Genomic DNA, 15,549 nt, shown 5'->3' with positions numbered 1-15,549 from the left:
GGAATTTTGCTCTCACCAGGTTATAGAGCTCTGGATGATGATGATTTTAAAATTGTAATTAAAATTAAATATAAAACTGCTAAAATCAGTGTGTGCCATGTGAAAGACAGCTCTCGTGCTTTCTGGCATATCTACTGAATGAAATTGTGATGATTCTTTACCTGTGTTGAGTATCAATACCTATAGGCTATACCCCCCATCTGTTATTTATACTATTAAATACATCCATGATAGAATTATTCAGTTTTGTGGTGTATATTACAGTAGCTGCTTTTGATAACTCTTTACGGTATTACTTAGTGATGGTTCAATTTCAACATTTGATCAAATATGTTTAAATCCTTTCTTTTTGCTGAATCCCAAATATGAATCCTTTAGAGGTCTTCATATAATACCTTGTGCCTTATTTAATCCCCTTGTGTCCATCTAATTTAAATCTAAGAGGAGAATTCTCTAAAAGGAATTAGAAAAACTGCTTGGTTGTGGTATGAACTTGGGTTTATTTAATTCAAGGAAAGGCCAAAAAATTGAGCCTTTAATATTTGTATTTTTTAGCTGACATTTGATATTATGTGTCTATAAGTTTTGCCAACTCAATTATTTTGGTGTAAAATGTGCGGCATAATGTATTCTATGGATATCATTGTATAATATTGTACATTATGAAGTAAATTCTTGGGAAATGGGTCAACATTTCCTTGCACCCTCTATGTTATTAAGAAGAAGCTTGTAAATAATATGTAGTAGGTTTGCATTTAATAATTCTCCTTGAGCTCCACATCAGGTTATTGGCATCATTTCTGCCAGTAACCTGGTAAAGATTATATTCACCGGGAAATAATTTAATTCTATAATAGAATGCGTTATTGTGGGAGTCCATATAGGTTAATAAATAATAATCTTAGCATAAATGGATTTACGCCATACTGCTTTCACTGGGTGAAAGCAGTATAGCGTAAGTACTGGGTGAAGCAAATAAATATTTTTTGCCTACATCATCACAAAAGTTATGGACATCTTGTTAGATGGCATCTCTCTTTTTGAAAAGAACAGTAAGGGTATAGCAAACAGGTTGTGTAATTTAATCTGAATAAAGTAATAATCTTTCCATCAATTTGAGGCAACCATCGCTCAATTTTCATGTGACTAACTTGGTTTGATTTCAATTACAGCATACTCGTTACTCAACAATTAGTCATGTGACTAGCCTAAGTTTTATTTTTATCATGATTGCTATGTTAGGGCACACCTTATATCAGTTTTTGTCAAATTGACCCATAAATTCTCAGTGATCAACATTTTTTTCTTTCCTTAGACTAGTATCCATATGAGAGACAGTACATATAAACATGCAGCTTTTCTAGTACAAATGCAATTTCTAAAAAATGTAGCTTTGAAAGCATATGTTTAAGCCATCAGCTGATGAAGTAGGTATAATTAGTGAAGAATATTTTGAAATTTTTAGAGCATTAAACAAGAATCATTTCTCTGTGAAATTTCTTTACGAGATCACATCTCTCCCACTAAGCCAGTTTTGCTGGTGAAATCTAACCGTTTTGCTCAATGCATATGGTATCATCTTGATATTTTCCAAGTATAAAGAGCAGACATTATTTAATATAATCTGCATCTCTCAAATGTAAAATTACGTATGCAAGAAATATGAACTATCAAATATTGAAAAAATCTTAACTAATTACTCTCTGAATATTTCATTGTGATAGCATAGACTGTAAACTAGTAATATTTTGTGAAAAAAGTTAAGTGAAACAAGTCTAACTGGAATGATGTTTCCTCATAATATGAAATGTTGTTCTGCTGTGCCAAATACATGAAAAACCTTGATTTTTATGAATATTTAATGTCAATTTTTTAATGTAATGAATCAGTTTGTTCCCTTACAAAAGAGTTATACAGTAGTAATCTATAGAGTTATACTATATCAGGTGCGGTAATAAGTATCTGTGATGAATATTTTTCAGAATGAGAAAATACTTTATTAACTGTAGGTATAATATCAATTTATTTAGCTATTTTAACATAGTGGGATATGTTAGGATGTGTGGCTTACATGCGGTAGCAAGAATACGAATGTAAAATTGGTATTTCCCCACTTGCTTATACTACTTACTACATTATTGTTGTTAGCATTTATGTGATATTATTTTTCCCTTGCCATTGATTTCCTTCAGGTTCCTGGTTTTTTAGAATTACTATCCCCTTCTAATTCAGTTTTACAAGAGTTGTTAGCCTCATCGGAATCATTTGCATCTTGGGAATATTACAAAACACTCATTGTTGTAGCACATAGAATTTACAGATGTGAAAGCCTTTGTCATCGTCAAGAAATCTAGTCATCTTGCTATATGGTCATTATTTTTATATTTCTCGGAAGGACACTATTGATCACTTGTCTCTTGTGATAGTTACATGTTATTTCTTTGAGCATAAATTCAGGAATATCTGGAGTATCATGTCAGGTGTAGTGATAGATGTTAAGCATGACATTAAAAAACATTAAATGCATGAAAAATGTAATTGTTCCCTAATGTTTAAAGAATAGACTCAATCATATCATGCTATCTGCGTTGTTTCATTCCTTCTCATCCCCTCAAGTGTTTTTTTTTTTAATTTGAGGATTATTTCTAATTGCCAATGTGGTTGGTGTGCTTATCTATTGTGTGTGCAACATGCTTATTGTGTGTAGATATATTCTGCAGGTTTGGACATAGTGTATATTGTGTCTATTTCATCCTTTTAGTTTAGCAATGTAACCCCCATGACTTACTAATCAATAGAATTTTTTAATATATACATATATATATGTCCTCATAAATATGATATCAATTTAATTCATATATATATACAGCCTTTCTTTTTCTTGTGTGCATGTTTTAGTTTCCATTTGCATTTTTTGTGTGACCCACAAAGTATTGCTATATGTGTGACATTCATTTCTTGGATATATATTTTTAATATCTCCTGTGTTGAATATTTACCTAATGTGTGTCGATTAATCTTTCCTCATAAATTCTATCTCCATCATCTCACTTAATCCCTGATCATCACACCAAACTCCATTTTTGTCCGCTTTTATTTTACATGGCTGTTTCACCATTCCTACTATATTTAAATATATAATTCATCAACTTACCCCCTCTCTTTATTTCTCCTGTTCTTATTCAAATCTGAGTCTATGTTGTGCTGTCTTTGTGGACTTCAATCTACAACTTCCGTTCTCAATTGCAGGATTTTGGACGGAAGAAAAAGAAAAAAGAAGTAAGACTTTTTCTAAGTAACACTTCTCTTCCCCTTTATTACCACTTAAAAGCTTGCAAATCCACCCTGCATCTCTTTAATGCCATGTATATCCCCCCTCTAGCACTTGTAATATGTGTCAGTTGAGTATGAACTTTGTCGCTTTTTCCACTCTGCAGCAGCTGTTTTCTATGCACGACCTATGTGTAATGAATTTTCTAGTCTAAATTTTTAGGACAATATTTAGATAATTGCATCCGTTATCTAATATTCTGCACACACAAATACTATGTGTGAATCAGGTACAAAAAGCTGAGGATTCTCTGTGAATACTCTTCTTTATTGTAGACATTATTCCTTAAATTGCTGCATGACTAATGTATTCTTTGTGAGACTATGTTGGAGGAAAAGAGACAATTGCATTGTTATCTTGTATTGCAATTTGTATCAAGAGTAAATTGCAAATTCCTCGTAAATTTGGCCTTTCACCCATGCCCACCTCAAAACCGTGAAGATGTAGCTGGAATTTATTGGAGCTCCACCTCTGCTAGAATCAACAGTGAATGTAATTATTTGATGGTTATCTTCAGTGTGAGTCAAAATTCTGTTGAAATATCAGTGATCTCATGAATAGCATTAACTGCCTTTACAATCTATTGCACTGATGCTATTGGGCCTCTTCTAAAATACGTTTTTTAATGTTGGTAGTATTGTGAAACACTCAGTATCATAAATGGCTTCACACTATCATGTATACCATGTATGGTACACTAACGTGAAATCGTAGAAATTTATTCCATGGTTGCCCACATGCAGTGAAATAGTGATTCCTTAAGCAACAAAGAATAGAAAGAAATTATGTACTTTTGTAGTCGCATTTCAGTAGTGCACCGTGCTAATGAGTAGAAGTGATTAACAGGCTGCACAGCTTAGTGTTTAAGGATAAAGTGATGATGAAGTCACCTAGTGGACTACTTGAGCAGTTGATAGTCACTTGATTGCCTTGTATCTCAGAAAAATTTTGGCTATGGTACCAAACTGGACAGGTTCTCAAACCATCCATGTCTGGTAACCATGAGCCTCTCATGAGAGTAACTGCCTAGCTGATTTCTTATGCATGATATGATGGCCTAAAGAGAACACATCTCACCTACCTCACTCTGCTGGCATTCTCCAATGATATGCGTCTGGTATTGATGGATGATCATTTGAAAGTTATGAGAGGAGTGCCAGAAGGGATTGGTATACTACCTGCTATTCATCGCATCTTATTAGTGCTTATTATACTCATGCTCATTCAAAATGTTTTTTTTCTAGAATAAACCTCAGGAAAAATAGTGTACATGATTGAAGAACACCACATGCTATACCTAATATTTTCTGAACGCGTTTGAAATATGTTGGCATAATAGTTTACAACATGTCAATTATTAAAATTTTTAGGATGTATTTTATCAATACTTTTTTTCAGCTTACTTGCTGTGGTAAAAAAAAAGACTTTTGAATGTAGCAAGAGGCTGGCCATTGCCTAAATTTTTTTCAAATCACTGGATAAACTTAAAATCTGTCATGCACTTTTCCAGCCATCTGCTATGCATGATTGCAATTTTTTTGTGAAGAACTTTGCATTTTAATTGATTTTTATTCAATTAAGATCAAAATATAATTTTCATTAATAGTTTTGCTTTATTTGTTTGCCATGACTAAGCATTCATTTTAATAATTAAACTTTATAGATGTTATGAAGTAAATGCTGCCAATGAGTTTGAACAAGAGTTTTCAAAGTCAGTGTGGGCCAGCATACTATCAGTTGATTATTTTGTTTGTTCATTTAACTGATTTTACCCTATTTTAGCTGTCCTCTAGCCATTTTTCATCTTTTCTCTCACTTGCCAAGAAGTTCTGAAAGTCGTTCACTGTATGACTACATCTCTGCAACCACATTTACAAGCACTTAACCTTTTTCTCTTGTCCGTTGGCTTGCAGGTTCGGTATGATGACGAGGACGAAGATGAAGGTCCCCAACCGGACCCAACCCTGGAGCAGGGTGTGCCCCTTCCAGTTCGCCTCCAAAGCGGATATCCCCCTGAGCTAGCAGCTACACCAATCGAAGACATTGACACCTTCTATCATAACCAAAGAGTGAGTGCTTGTGTAAATAATAATAATATTTATTAGACTTATAAACAGAAATACACTGTAATGGTCATCGTCAGGAAGAATAAATAACACATGAACAAGTAATTAAAATTTGATTACAGAGGTGTCACAGAACAAATTCCTCTAATGAGTAAAATGCTCTTGACAAAAGCCAGTGGTAAATAATCGTTTTAAATCTTTGTAGGCTGACAAGCCTGGCCTCATTAGGTAACATATTAAAATAATTTAGCTTTAATACATTGAAAGATTTCATACCCTTTGATAGTCTACAGTGGGGGACAACTAAAATGTCCTTTCTCCGAGTGCAGTGATGGTGAACATTGACCTCTGTTACCAGAGAGTTCAGGTTTTCCTTGACCTCACATACACACTTATGAATATAGTGACCATAAAGGGTCATAGTACCCAATTTAATAAAAAGTGGTTTACAATGCTCCAATGAGTTTGCACCAGAAATAATCCTAATAAAGCTGGGATAAAACCTATACAAGAGTGATTTGTTATCTCTCACGCCACCTAAGAAAGTCTGTGAACATAAGCATTCTTCTTACTCTGTATTGTGGTGTTTTCTATTCACGCATGCCATATAATATAATTTTTTGGGGCTCATCCTCTCATGCTTCCAAAGTGTTCACCTTACAAAAAAATGCAATTATGTAGAATCATTGCAAAAAAAACTTTTTGATGGTCCTTCTAAGCCTATTTTCAAAACACTGATTATTCTCCCATTCCCCGAGGTTTATTTATTATCAATTTTAACTTTTTTAATTTAATCTTTTATTTTAATTTTAATCTTGACATGTTCATGTTGTTGTGATGTTCACTACTAGAAATAGCAGCAACCTATACTATCATTTAATCAGGACTATCAGATCAAATTCGTGCCCACATAAACTGGGCCTCAGAATTTGCAATAAACTTCCTAGTCACTTGAAAGCAAATCATTCTATGGTGTCATTTAAATGGAAGTTTTTTTCCTTCAGGAAAAGAATTGTTATTCCCCCAGAAAGAATACCTGTTTGATTGTTCCTTCTTATCATTAGTATTCTTATTATGTACTTTGTAAAGCCTGAATCACACGATTATTTTTTCTGTCCCTCAGAATGTTAGCTCCAGGGATAGGTTTTCAGCGACCTAAAGAGTGATCGCTTGACCCATCATTTTCCAAATTTCGCGGTCATTCCCTCCGTCCCTTTTTCCATTGCTTTCTCCATCATTTTCCGTATTCACAACTGTGATTCAATTATGTAAATGCCGAGCGTGGCATTGCAATCACTGTTAGGGACCTTACGTTCTGATTTTCTTGGCTAAGGAAGGGGCCAGCTATGGTTTCAGCTATGGAAAAAGGGACATGCCAAGTGGTGATAAAAGAAATGGAAACCACATCCCTCTAGCCATCATGGAAAATGATTGCTACGGTAATTTTTTCCACCATTGCTGGAGAGATCGCTGGAGCTCCCTCTAAAGGGATGGAATAATTGATCGTGTGATTCAGGCTTAAACATAACATCATTTATTAATCTATTGTACCTTATCATGACATGTATTATATCTTCGGTATACAGCAGACTCCCAATTATCTGGCTGCGGTGTATCCGGGTTGCGGATTATCCATGCATGATTTTCACTCTCACTCAATTTTTTCCGCGATCTTTATTTTTAAAAAATAAAACCGGATGCAAAATCATTAGAATTACTGCATTTATGGTAGGATACACCGGGCTTATTAATTCCATTAGAATCCCCTTCATAAAATGGAAGCAATCGCACACTAGCTGCATTCACGGGAGCACTGTGCTTCTGTTTTCCAAGCTTCGCACTGCACGACCGCCCTCCGTGATCATGGATACACGTCCCGCAGCAGTTGCAACCCGGGCAACTTGAGCAAGACGCGACTATGTGGTGTGGTGCCTGACAGTGTAGTTTCCGATGTCGATCAGTGGTTTTGAAGCATTTGTGCATACCACTTTTCTATATCCATCATCACGCAGATACTGATGTGTGGTTTTTGAAACCAGGCCTTACATGGAGCATTAACAATACGAATACAACCATGTTGTCACCACTAAAAAGATCGAGAACTGGTGAAGAAAGCTGTCAATGAGTCCTAGAAGCACCCAAAAAAAACAGAATAACATCATAAATAATAATATATTGTTTGTTTCAGGTAAACTATGAACGTTGCAAGACATTTAAGTGAAAGTTTGGGTTATCCACGTTTTCCGATTATTCGAGCCGTCCCTCCCCATCATTAGCCCAGATGATCGGGAGTGTACTGAATCTTATATCTTAAGATCTTAAGGCAAAAATTAATCATTCTTATTTAGGATGATTCGGTTCTTAAATTTTTTTGGTTCTCAGTACCGGTCCGGTTCTCCCCAATTGGTTCTCGATACTCAGTTCCAATGATGAACTCTTACTCTCTGAATTGATGGCAAATTTAAACTTGGCCTAGGTGGCGGAGGGGTAAAGTCCTCGCCTGCCAAACTGAAGGTCGCGGGTTCGAGTCCTGCCTGGGTAAGTTACCCTTATCCAGGGCATGGATGTTTGTGATTGTTAAATGTTATCAACCCCGATATAAAGGCCGAACAGTGCTGTTTTCGGTGGTGTGTGAAATAAATAAATAAATGAACAACCACAAGAAGTGGATGAAAATAGTTTCACTGAAGATGTAAATAAGCAGGAAAGCTCTATAAGAAAATTTAAGATCGTCTCCATAATTTTATTTGCCAAGAAAAGAGTTTGAATATTTTCTTAAAGAATGCATGATCGACCAATATGTCGCATTACATCTGGTAGCCACTGGTTCTTTCTCCAGGTTTTGATTTTAAAATTCAACATTTTTACCCTATTTATGTACATTCTTTTTTTTTTGATCGAAATATTGCCTGCAGTACAGATCAGGCGTTTGCTTAAAATAGTAGTGGTCGATTTTGATTTTGAAGGCCCACACAAAATGTGCTTGGAGCACAGTTTACATAATGCATAACATCAGGATCAGTAGTGAAACTCCCCAACTTCTGACGACGACATCCGTGAATTTATTGTAACCTGTGAGTCAATTCAAAATATATTCTGTATTCTGAGAAGTTTACATTACTTTAATTTTTACTTTAATTGACAACATATTCACATGCTTCACTGTCACAGTTCTTATAACCTCAACAATAAACTGCTTAACACGCAGGTACAGCGACACCACTGAACGGCCGTGAGGTAACGCAAACTTGTATTGCAGAGTTGCATTCTGCAGGATGACAACAATTTTCGATGCCTTGCATAGGTTTATTAGCTTACCAACAAGCTCTTGGAACGCATCTTGATCATGTGTCAAAGAATTATTATTATTATGTACATGATTCAATCGCAAGACCAAATTCAGACGAAACGATTTTCCGTTGGCCGCCGTTCACGGCACAGCACACAGCGTTGCAGAGAGTTGTCTGGTTTGAAAGTCGCCTGAATTTTAGGTGAATGGCAGCCAGCAAAAATTCAAATCGTCTGAAAGTGGCCTCAATGCACAAAAAATGACAAAACAATTGTCTGACAAAAAATGACATCACTGTATTTTTTGCTATGTGCTACATAATGGATACATTAATTGTTTTATGTATATTAAATTATTTAATTTATTTGTCATTGTGTTTTAAAAAATGGAGATATGAGAACATAAAATTTATGAATCGCCCTCTTGGTTTCCTCATGCTAATTATTCTAATTTGTCTCTTTACAGACCTTTGTTGTTATCAGCAAAGGGAAGGACATCTTCCGGTTTAGTGCCACCGATGCCTTGTGGATTTTAGATCCTTTTAACCCCATTCGCCGAGTCGCCATCTACATCCTGGTGCATCCTCTATTCTCCCTTTTTATCATCACCACTATTTTGGTCAACTGTATTCTTATGATCATGCCGACCTCACCCACCATTGAATCCACAGAGTGAGTAATAGCAGTGAGAATGGTGCGTGATGTTTTTAGGTGCATAAAATTGGCATCTTTATTTGCTCAGCTCACAAGAGGCAAGACAGAATTTACTCTGTGCCGCATTCAACTTTTTGAACTCTTATAATCCTTCATCTTTATTGACATGTTTGTTCTCTTTCTTAGAAAACAATTGCTAATGATTTTTTTTGCACATTTTTGCCAACATTTTTGGAAAGTCTTACGTAGAGTTTGTAAAAAGTTATGATCAATTGTGTATAATTTACTCTTGCTGCCTACAGTCTTTACATGGCTCAATTCCAGTGCCCTGATATTATACCTTTTTAATGGGCTCTTTTCTTAATTTAGTTACTTTTAGTTAATTATTGTGTAGGTGTGTCTCGTACTATAAGTATTTTATGTGTAGTCAGTATAGAGGTCTAGGTGGGGTTGATATTAATACTTATATTCATACTGCAAGAAACTGTTTTGTGATGTTGACCATACAGTTATTCTTTTTTGAGAAAATGATCATTTGAGTAACTTTTGTCTATATCAAGTAAACTTTTTGTGGCTGCTTTGTAGATAAAAATTGGATTTTGATTAGACTTAGAATATTTATCATTCCAAATGTTTATATCATATCCAGGGTTATATTTTTCTTTGTCTCTTTCTCTTCAAATTGTCTGTTCTTATTTTTTTATGAATGAATGTTCATTCAATCTTTAGATAAATTTATGCCATCCCCTTTATCTATGGCACAGTGCAGACTTGGCCACCAATTGAGGGATTGGAATTCTATTTCGGTGAAATTACACATCAAGAGATAATATTTCTTCTCTGCATTTTCTTTTCTATGATAGAAGAGTAGTCTAATCTAAAGCCTTCTCTTCCAGAGTAATTTTTACTGGCATCTACACCTTTGAGTCTGCTGTAAAGGTGATGGCACGAGGGTTCATACTTCAACCATTTACATACCTTAGAGATGCATGGAACTGGCTGGACTTCGTAGTTATAGCTTTAGCGTGAGTAGTTGTTTTTGGTAGCAAGCTCATAAGATATAGAGCTAGCATACCGTAGATGAGTAACTATCTGTGTAGGAGTAGAGTTCCTTGGGTTACATGAGTATATTGGCATGCAGGTCTGGAGTCCAAGTTGCTATTCAAAGAAACATTGTAGTGCCTTCCTTTCTCATATTGTGGATCATGTACTTTTAAATACTGAATTGGATTGATCAAAGTGTCATATTTTTCAACAAATGCACTTAATCATATAGTGTCTACATTTTAGAGACAGTGATTCTACTAGCATATTAATGTCATATGTGTAATTTTATGATTTGTCACAATTAAGAGCTAGCATATGTACATATCAATGTACAATTAGTATTAACAGTGTTCTCTAGAAATTTTTAATTACTATCTTTATTCGGTCCCTGATCACAATGGTATTTTTTCGCTGGCTGAAATAATTAATATCTTTGGTTAGTGTGTGGCCATTTGGACTTCCAGATGCTGTTTTTCGTTATAATACTCTTATAGCTTTGAGGACTCTGGTAGGAGTAGTTATCAAAACAATCAAATATACCCTCGTTGAAGTTGCTCCATAATGTTCAGAAATTGTAACATACAATTATTTTTAGACGAGCAAAAAGTGAGCATTTTTTTGAAAAATTTACTCATCTGAGTTAAAGAAAATATTGAAATCATATGAGTAGTTATCCTGTGGTTATCATGATTGTGATAAGCTGTGTCCGTGTTTTGAACGTAAATTTGAATAATATAGAATTTTAGTGTAATTTTTATGATGTTGATGTTACATAAAAATTGGTGTTTGTTTAGAAATATAGAACATTTTATCCTATGCTTTTTGTACGTAACACCATGGAAGTTCTTTTTGAGATGATTAAGACATTTTGAAATCAAATTATAGTGCACACTTTGTAGATCTAATACTCTTAGATTATTCTAACATGTTTGATGTTTTTCTTTATAGATAGTGCCATGCATATGAATACATAATCATTTCTTGATTATAAAAATCACCATACACAATACGTAGAATATTTTCCAGTATAAATGTCATAATACTGAGAGTTTTAAATGATTTACATAAAGTAATTTTTGACTAGCATCCTTCCAAGGTAATAATGGAGACCTAATGGAACTTCAAGTCAGAGTATTATTTTGTTGCTTGATTCAGCTTACTCCCTTAGATTTTAAAACCTAACTAATGAACGAATCTTGAGGAATGTATTTGAGATAGTGATTCTAAACGATCCTGTTTGCAGTTACGTAACTATGGGGATTGATCTGGGCAACTTGGCAGCCCTGCGAACTTTTAGGGTTCTTCGAGCTTTGAAGACTGTAGCCATTGTCCCTGGTAAGTTATATAACTCAATGCTAATGTTCAGTTGCAGTGACTTAACCATACTCCTTCCAGTTGCAATTAAGGCTAGAGTTGGTAGTTGGTAATGAGCCCCTATGCTTTGAAATTCATTCCAAAGCAGTGTGTTTCCTCAGTTGTACGCTTCTGTCCAAATGTGGAACAAATGACCTGATGTTAACAGCCAGGAAATTGTCCCATATTATGCTTTTTAAATACCAGTTTTATGTGTAGTCTGACGGAATTTTAAAACGTTGTCCTAAATCATGCTTACCCTATATCCAATGAACTTGCACAATTTTGAAAACTTGGCTAAGTTTTAGGGCTGGCTAATGAATATGCTAAGCACTCAAGTTCCCAGGTACCATAATACTTTAGGCACAAATCCACACAACTTCTTAGATTTTATATTTTGCATGCTATGTAGTTAATTTAGATTAATGTGTTGTTGTCGATATGCTTAAGTTGATTTTGGAACATAGGACATAAATATAGGCAGTTATTGATATTGTAGTACAGTCGAGCATCCTTAATATGAAATCCATTATCCAGAAGCACTAATGGCAATAATGCCTAGGTGGACGGACCATTGGAAATATTATTGGAGAGCTATAAATTCTAAGTGAGTGGTTATTTCTTAACTTGCTGGCATTTTATTGTATTTTTTTATATGAATTCTCCCTTTCAAGACGGATAGGATTAAATTACATTCTCTATGATTATAGATATTACCTTTCAGTTATTTAACTTTCAGCTACATCACTTTGCTAACACATTATTACTTGATACTTGGCACCATCATTTGGTGAAGGAATATATTATTTGCATGTGTACGTCCTGAATCATGTCTCTTCCTTTAAAATATTTTACCTTTTAAGGCAGGTTTACATGAAGCATTTTGCTAATTACTCTGGCCTGTCTCCCCTCCCAAATTCCTATTCCCTCTTTAATTCACAGTAAGACCTACTTCCTTTCATTCATTCTACATGACATATTCTCCTCATTCCTCTCTCTCACTTGCATATTCATCCCCCTAACGTGGATTTTATCATCCTTTACCAGCTCAATACACGCTTGATCCGAACTTTCTGAGTCCTCCATATCTCCTCTAGAAGTTTTGTCTCCATCCTCATAATGTCTAGCAAATCATTGTTTCTCTTCCTCTGTGTCCACTACACCTTCTCCATTCTTCTCTTGACTCATATCTCAAACACCTCCAGTCTTTTTTTGTCACCTTCCTAAGTGTCCATGTTTCTGTCTGCAAAGGACTACACTCTATATCAGACTCCTGACTAGGCTTTACTTTAAACTCAAACATAACTATGTATCTTCTTGTCAGCTCTGATGATCTTACTACATCTATATAAAACTAACATCATAATCATGTAGGAAAAATCAATGCACTATGTCAGAATTAAATGATAAGGATTGATATTTTCAAACATTCTCCTTGAATACTTTTTGTGCCTCCTCTCTTAATCCCTATATTCTATTGATGAATGGTGTTAGAGATACATAGTAGCACTAAGTATTGACATTTTTCTGAATCGGCTAGCAAGCATATGAGCATATTCGTTCCAGGCAATGGTCAAAATATTTAATTTAGCCTTTCTTCATCTAGTTGTGTTTTACTTTTAGAAAGGTAGCTTTGCATAATTTTTTATTTTATGATGCGTGATCTTTGTCATCATCCTCTTCACTCACCATGAATTTCTCAATCTGAACTGATGATAGATTTCATGAATTTAGAAATGATTGCTATCTGATTAATTCATTCTGTAAAAGTCACGTTAAATTTACTAAGCCAATAGAATTTGTCTTGTGGAATTCTATTTCCTAATAAAAAATTTTTCAACTGGTTATTTTATGCAGTACCTGTAGTCCATACAAATCCTAATAGGTCTTCATTTGAGTCCTAACAGTTGTGAATTAAAGATGCTCCATTGTATTAGAATTTAATTTTCCCAATGAAGCTGGAACTTTTCATAGTTCCTCTTTGAAACAGCATTCACTTTTGTTGATATCCTTCTCTAGTTTTTTATCGTATATTGTAATTTCATTTAGGAGATGAATATTGTGGCCAAACATTCTTAGGTATTTAGAAAAAGTCTTAGCTATTTAGAAGAAAGATGGTTGTTGTGCCAGAATAAAATATTCAATCTTTTCTATCAATTATGTATTAGCAGAATTTAAGAAGTAGGCTGTATGTAAAGTTTGGATTCATTTTGGTGTAATTAGTTGACTTAGTTAAAATCAATATTTATTACTCTTTCCACTTGTAAAATTAATTAGGATTGTTATTTATATGACATTTTTCCATAACATTCATAGTTAGAATGTTCTTATATGTTAGCCTTTATAGAATTTCAGGGCTCAGGAATTCAAGAAAACTCATTATGTTTTCTTTGCCTCTATAATAAAATGGATGCGTATTAATATCAGTGTACCTAATATTTATAGACTTTAGTTTTATTGATAACTGTGCTTATTTTCTTAATTTTCTTTTTGTTTGTTATTCAAAGTCATTCTCATCTATGGTTTTGAAGAATCTGAAATTTTTAAAAAGCGATAACCTGAAAAGAATAGATACCAGTTTGTGATTTCTTGAGTGAGTAAAACATGTAATGTTAAGTTGCTCTTATTTCTGAGACATTTATGCCTGATTTGCATTGTTGTTCATTTTTTGATAGTTTGAGCTTTAAGTTCAGGCATGTGGGGCAAATTCGGACAGTCACTCAAGCTGATTGTTTCATTGTTTTTCCTTCTTACTTTCACTTTGCCATGCATTGTAATCGTGACTTTGAGATGAAGAAAGATACTATTCATCCTATTATGCATTACAGCAGAGGGTCTGTCACTCTTGGTCTCAGTCAATCCGATAAGTTTTTGTCGCAGCATTAGAGAGAAATTTTGTACCTGTGAAAAGAAATGTCTCTTCTCTTTGATAAATACTTTTGAATTTAATGATACCAATTGCCTTCAAAAGCTGCATTATTTATCATTAGATGTGAAAATTTTCATGTTAATAGTTCAGTTAAGCTATTATTGAAGCTTGTTATATGATTTCATGTAAATAGCTTAATGGGAGGAATGGTGAGAAATTACACTTATATCAAAATGGACAAAAAAGGAACAGTTACAAAATTGCATTAGTGTCAAAAAAGGCTCTCACACAGGCACGATGAAGAACAAATTGAAAAGGTTGTTGAGGCCTCGAAATGTAAATTTATGGCTGTTTAATATAATTAAAATATAAATAAAAGTTTACTTTTATAAATTAACATGCTCGAGTATAAATATTTTATGCACAAAAAATTGTTACTAACTAATTCGGCACCTCCTACCTCACCCTAGTCCGTGTGGCTTGTTCAGATGTTGTTATCAAACATTTTACTCAGTTAAATCTTGAGTAACAGCTCTTTAATCCTTTGCTGAGAGTTTTTAAAGGTAATATTGACATGCTTGGTGATGTGTAAACTGTATTTATTCATAAAAGTATTTGAACTCGCCCCAACTTGTGATAGTCCTTTACTTTGGAAACTGGTTGTTTCCACTTCCATTCAAGAACATGGGTATTTATCATATATCTTGATTAATATTTCCTCAGTCATGCATTGTAATGATTAAGTCCAAACAGTGTTTGGTGTGTACTGTAAATACCTTTTTAGTGTGGTCTCAAAAGTACTGTTTTACATAAACACTGTGATAAGACTTAGTCCATTTTTGCATTTTATAACCGTTCCTTTTTTGTTTTAATACAGCTTACTTCTCTTTTTGGTTAAAAAGCTGGAAAGTGTTATGCACACATGGAAACAACTAGCTTTA

At 34.2% G+C, this 15,549-nt stretch overlaps 1 protein-coding gene across 11 annotated transcripts in view; it reads left to right on the top strand.

Moving 5' to 3' along the window:
• The window catches only part of LOC124167191 (sodium channel protein para), a 108,113-nt gene that overhangs the window by 4,504 nt on the left and 88,060 nt on the right, over positions 1 to 15,549 (top strand). For 8 of the 11 annotated variants that reach the window (XM_046545030.1, XM_046545035.1, XM_046545029.1 and 5 more), the window contains exons 2-6: positions 3,250 to 3,279; positions 5,245 to 5,400; positions 9,152 to 9,357; positions 10,236 to 10,364; positions 11,630 to 11,721. In XM_046545030.1, coding sequence (XP_046400986.1) covers positions 3,250 to 3,279; positions 5,245 to 5,400; positions 9,152 to 9,357; positions 10,236 to 10,364; positions 11,630 to 11,721 — 613 coding nt within the window. The remainder of the gene's footprint in view (positions 1 to 3,249; positions 3,280 to 5,244; positions 5,401 to 9,151; positions 9,358 to 10,235; positions 10,365 to 11,629; positions 11,722 to 15,549) is intronic. The other 3 variants (XM_046545033.1, XM_046545031.1, XM_046545032.1) reach the window with 2 other exon arrangements.

Source organism: Ischnura elegans, chromosome 10, assembly GCF_921293095.1.
Source record: "Ischnura elegans chromosome 10, ioIscEleg1.1, whole genome shotgun sequence".
NCBI classification, from domain to species: Eukaryota; Metazoa; Arthropoda; class Insecta; order Odonata; family Coenagrionidae; genus Ischnura; species Ischnura elegans.
Note: the sequence above shows the minus strand (reverse complement) of the source record. Positions and strands in the feature narration are given on the sequence as shown.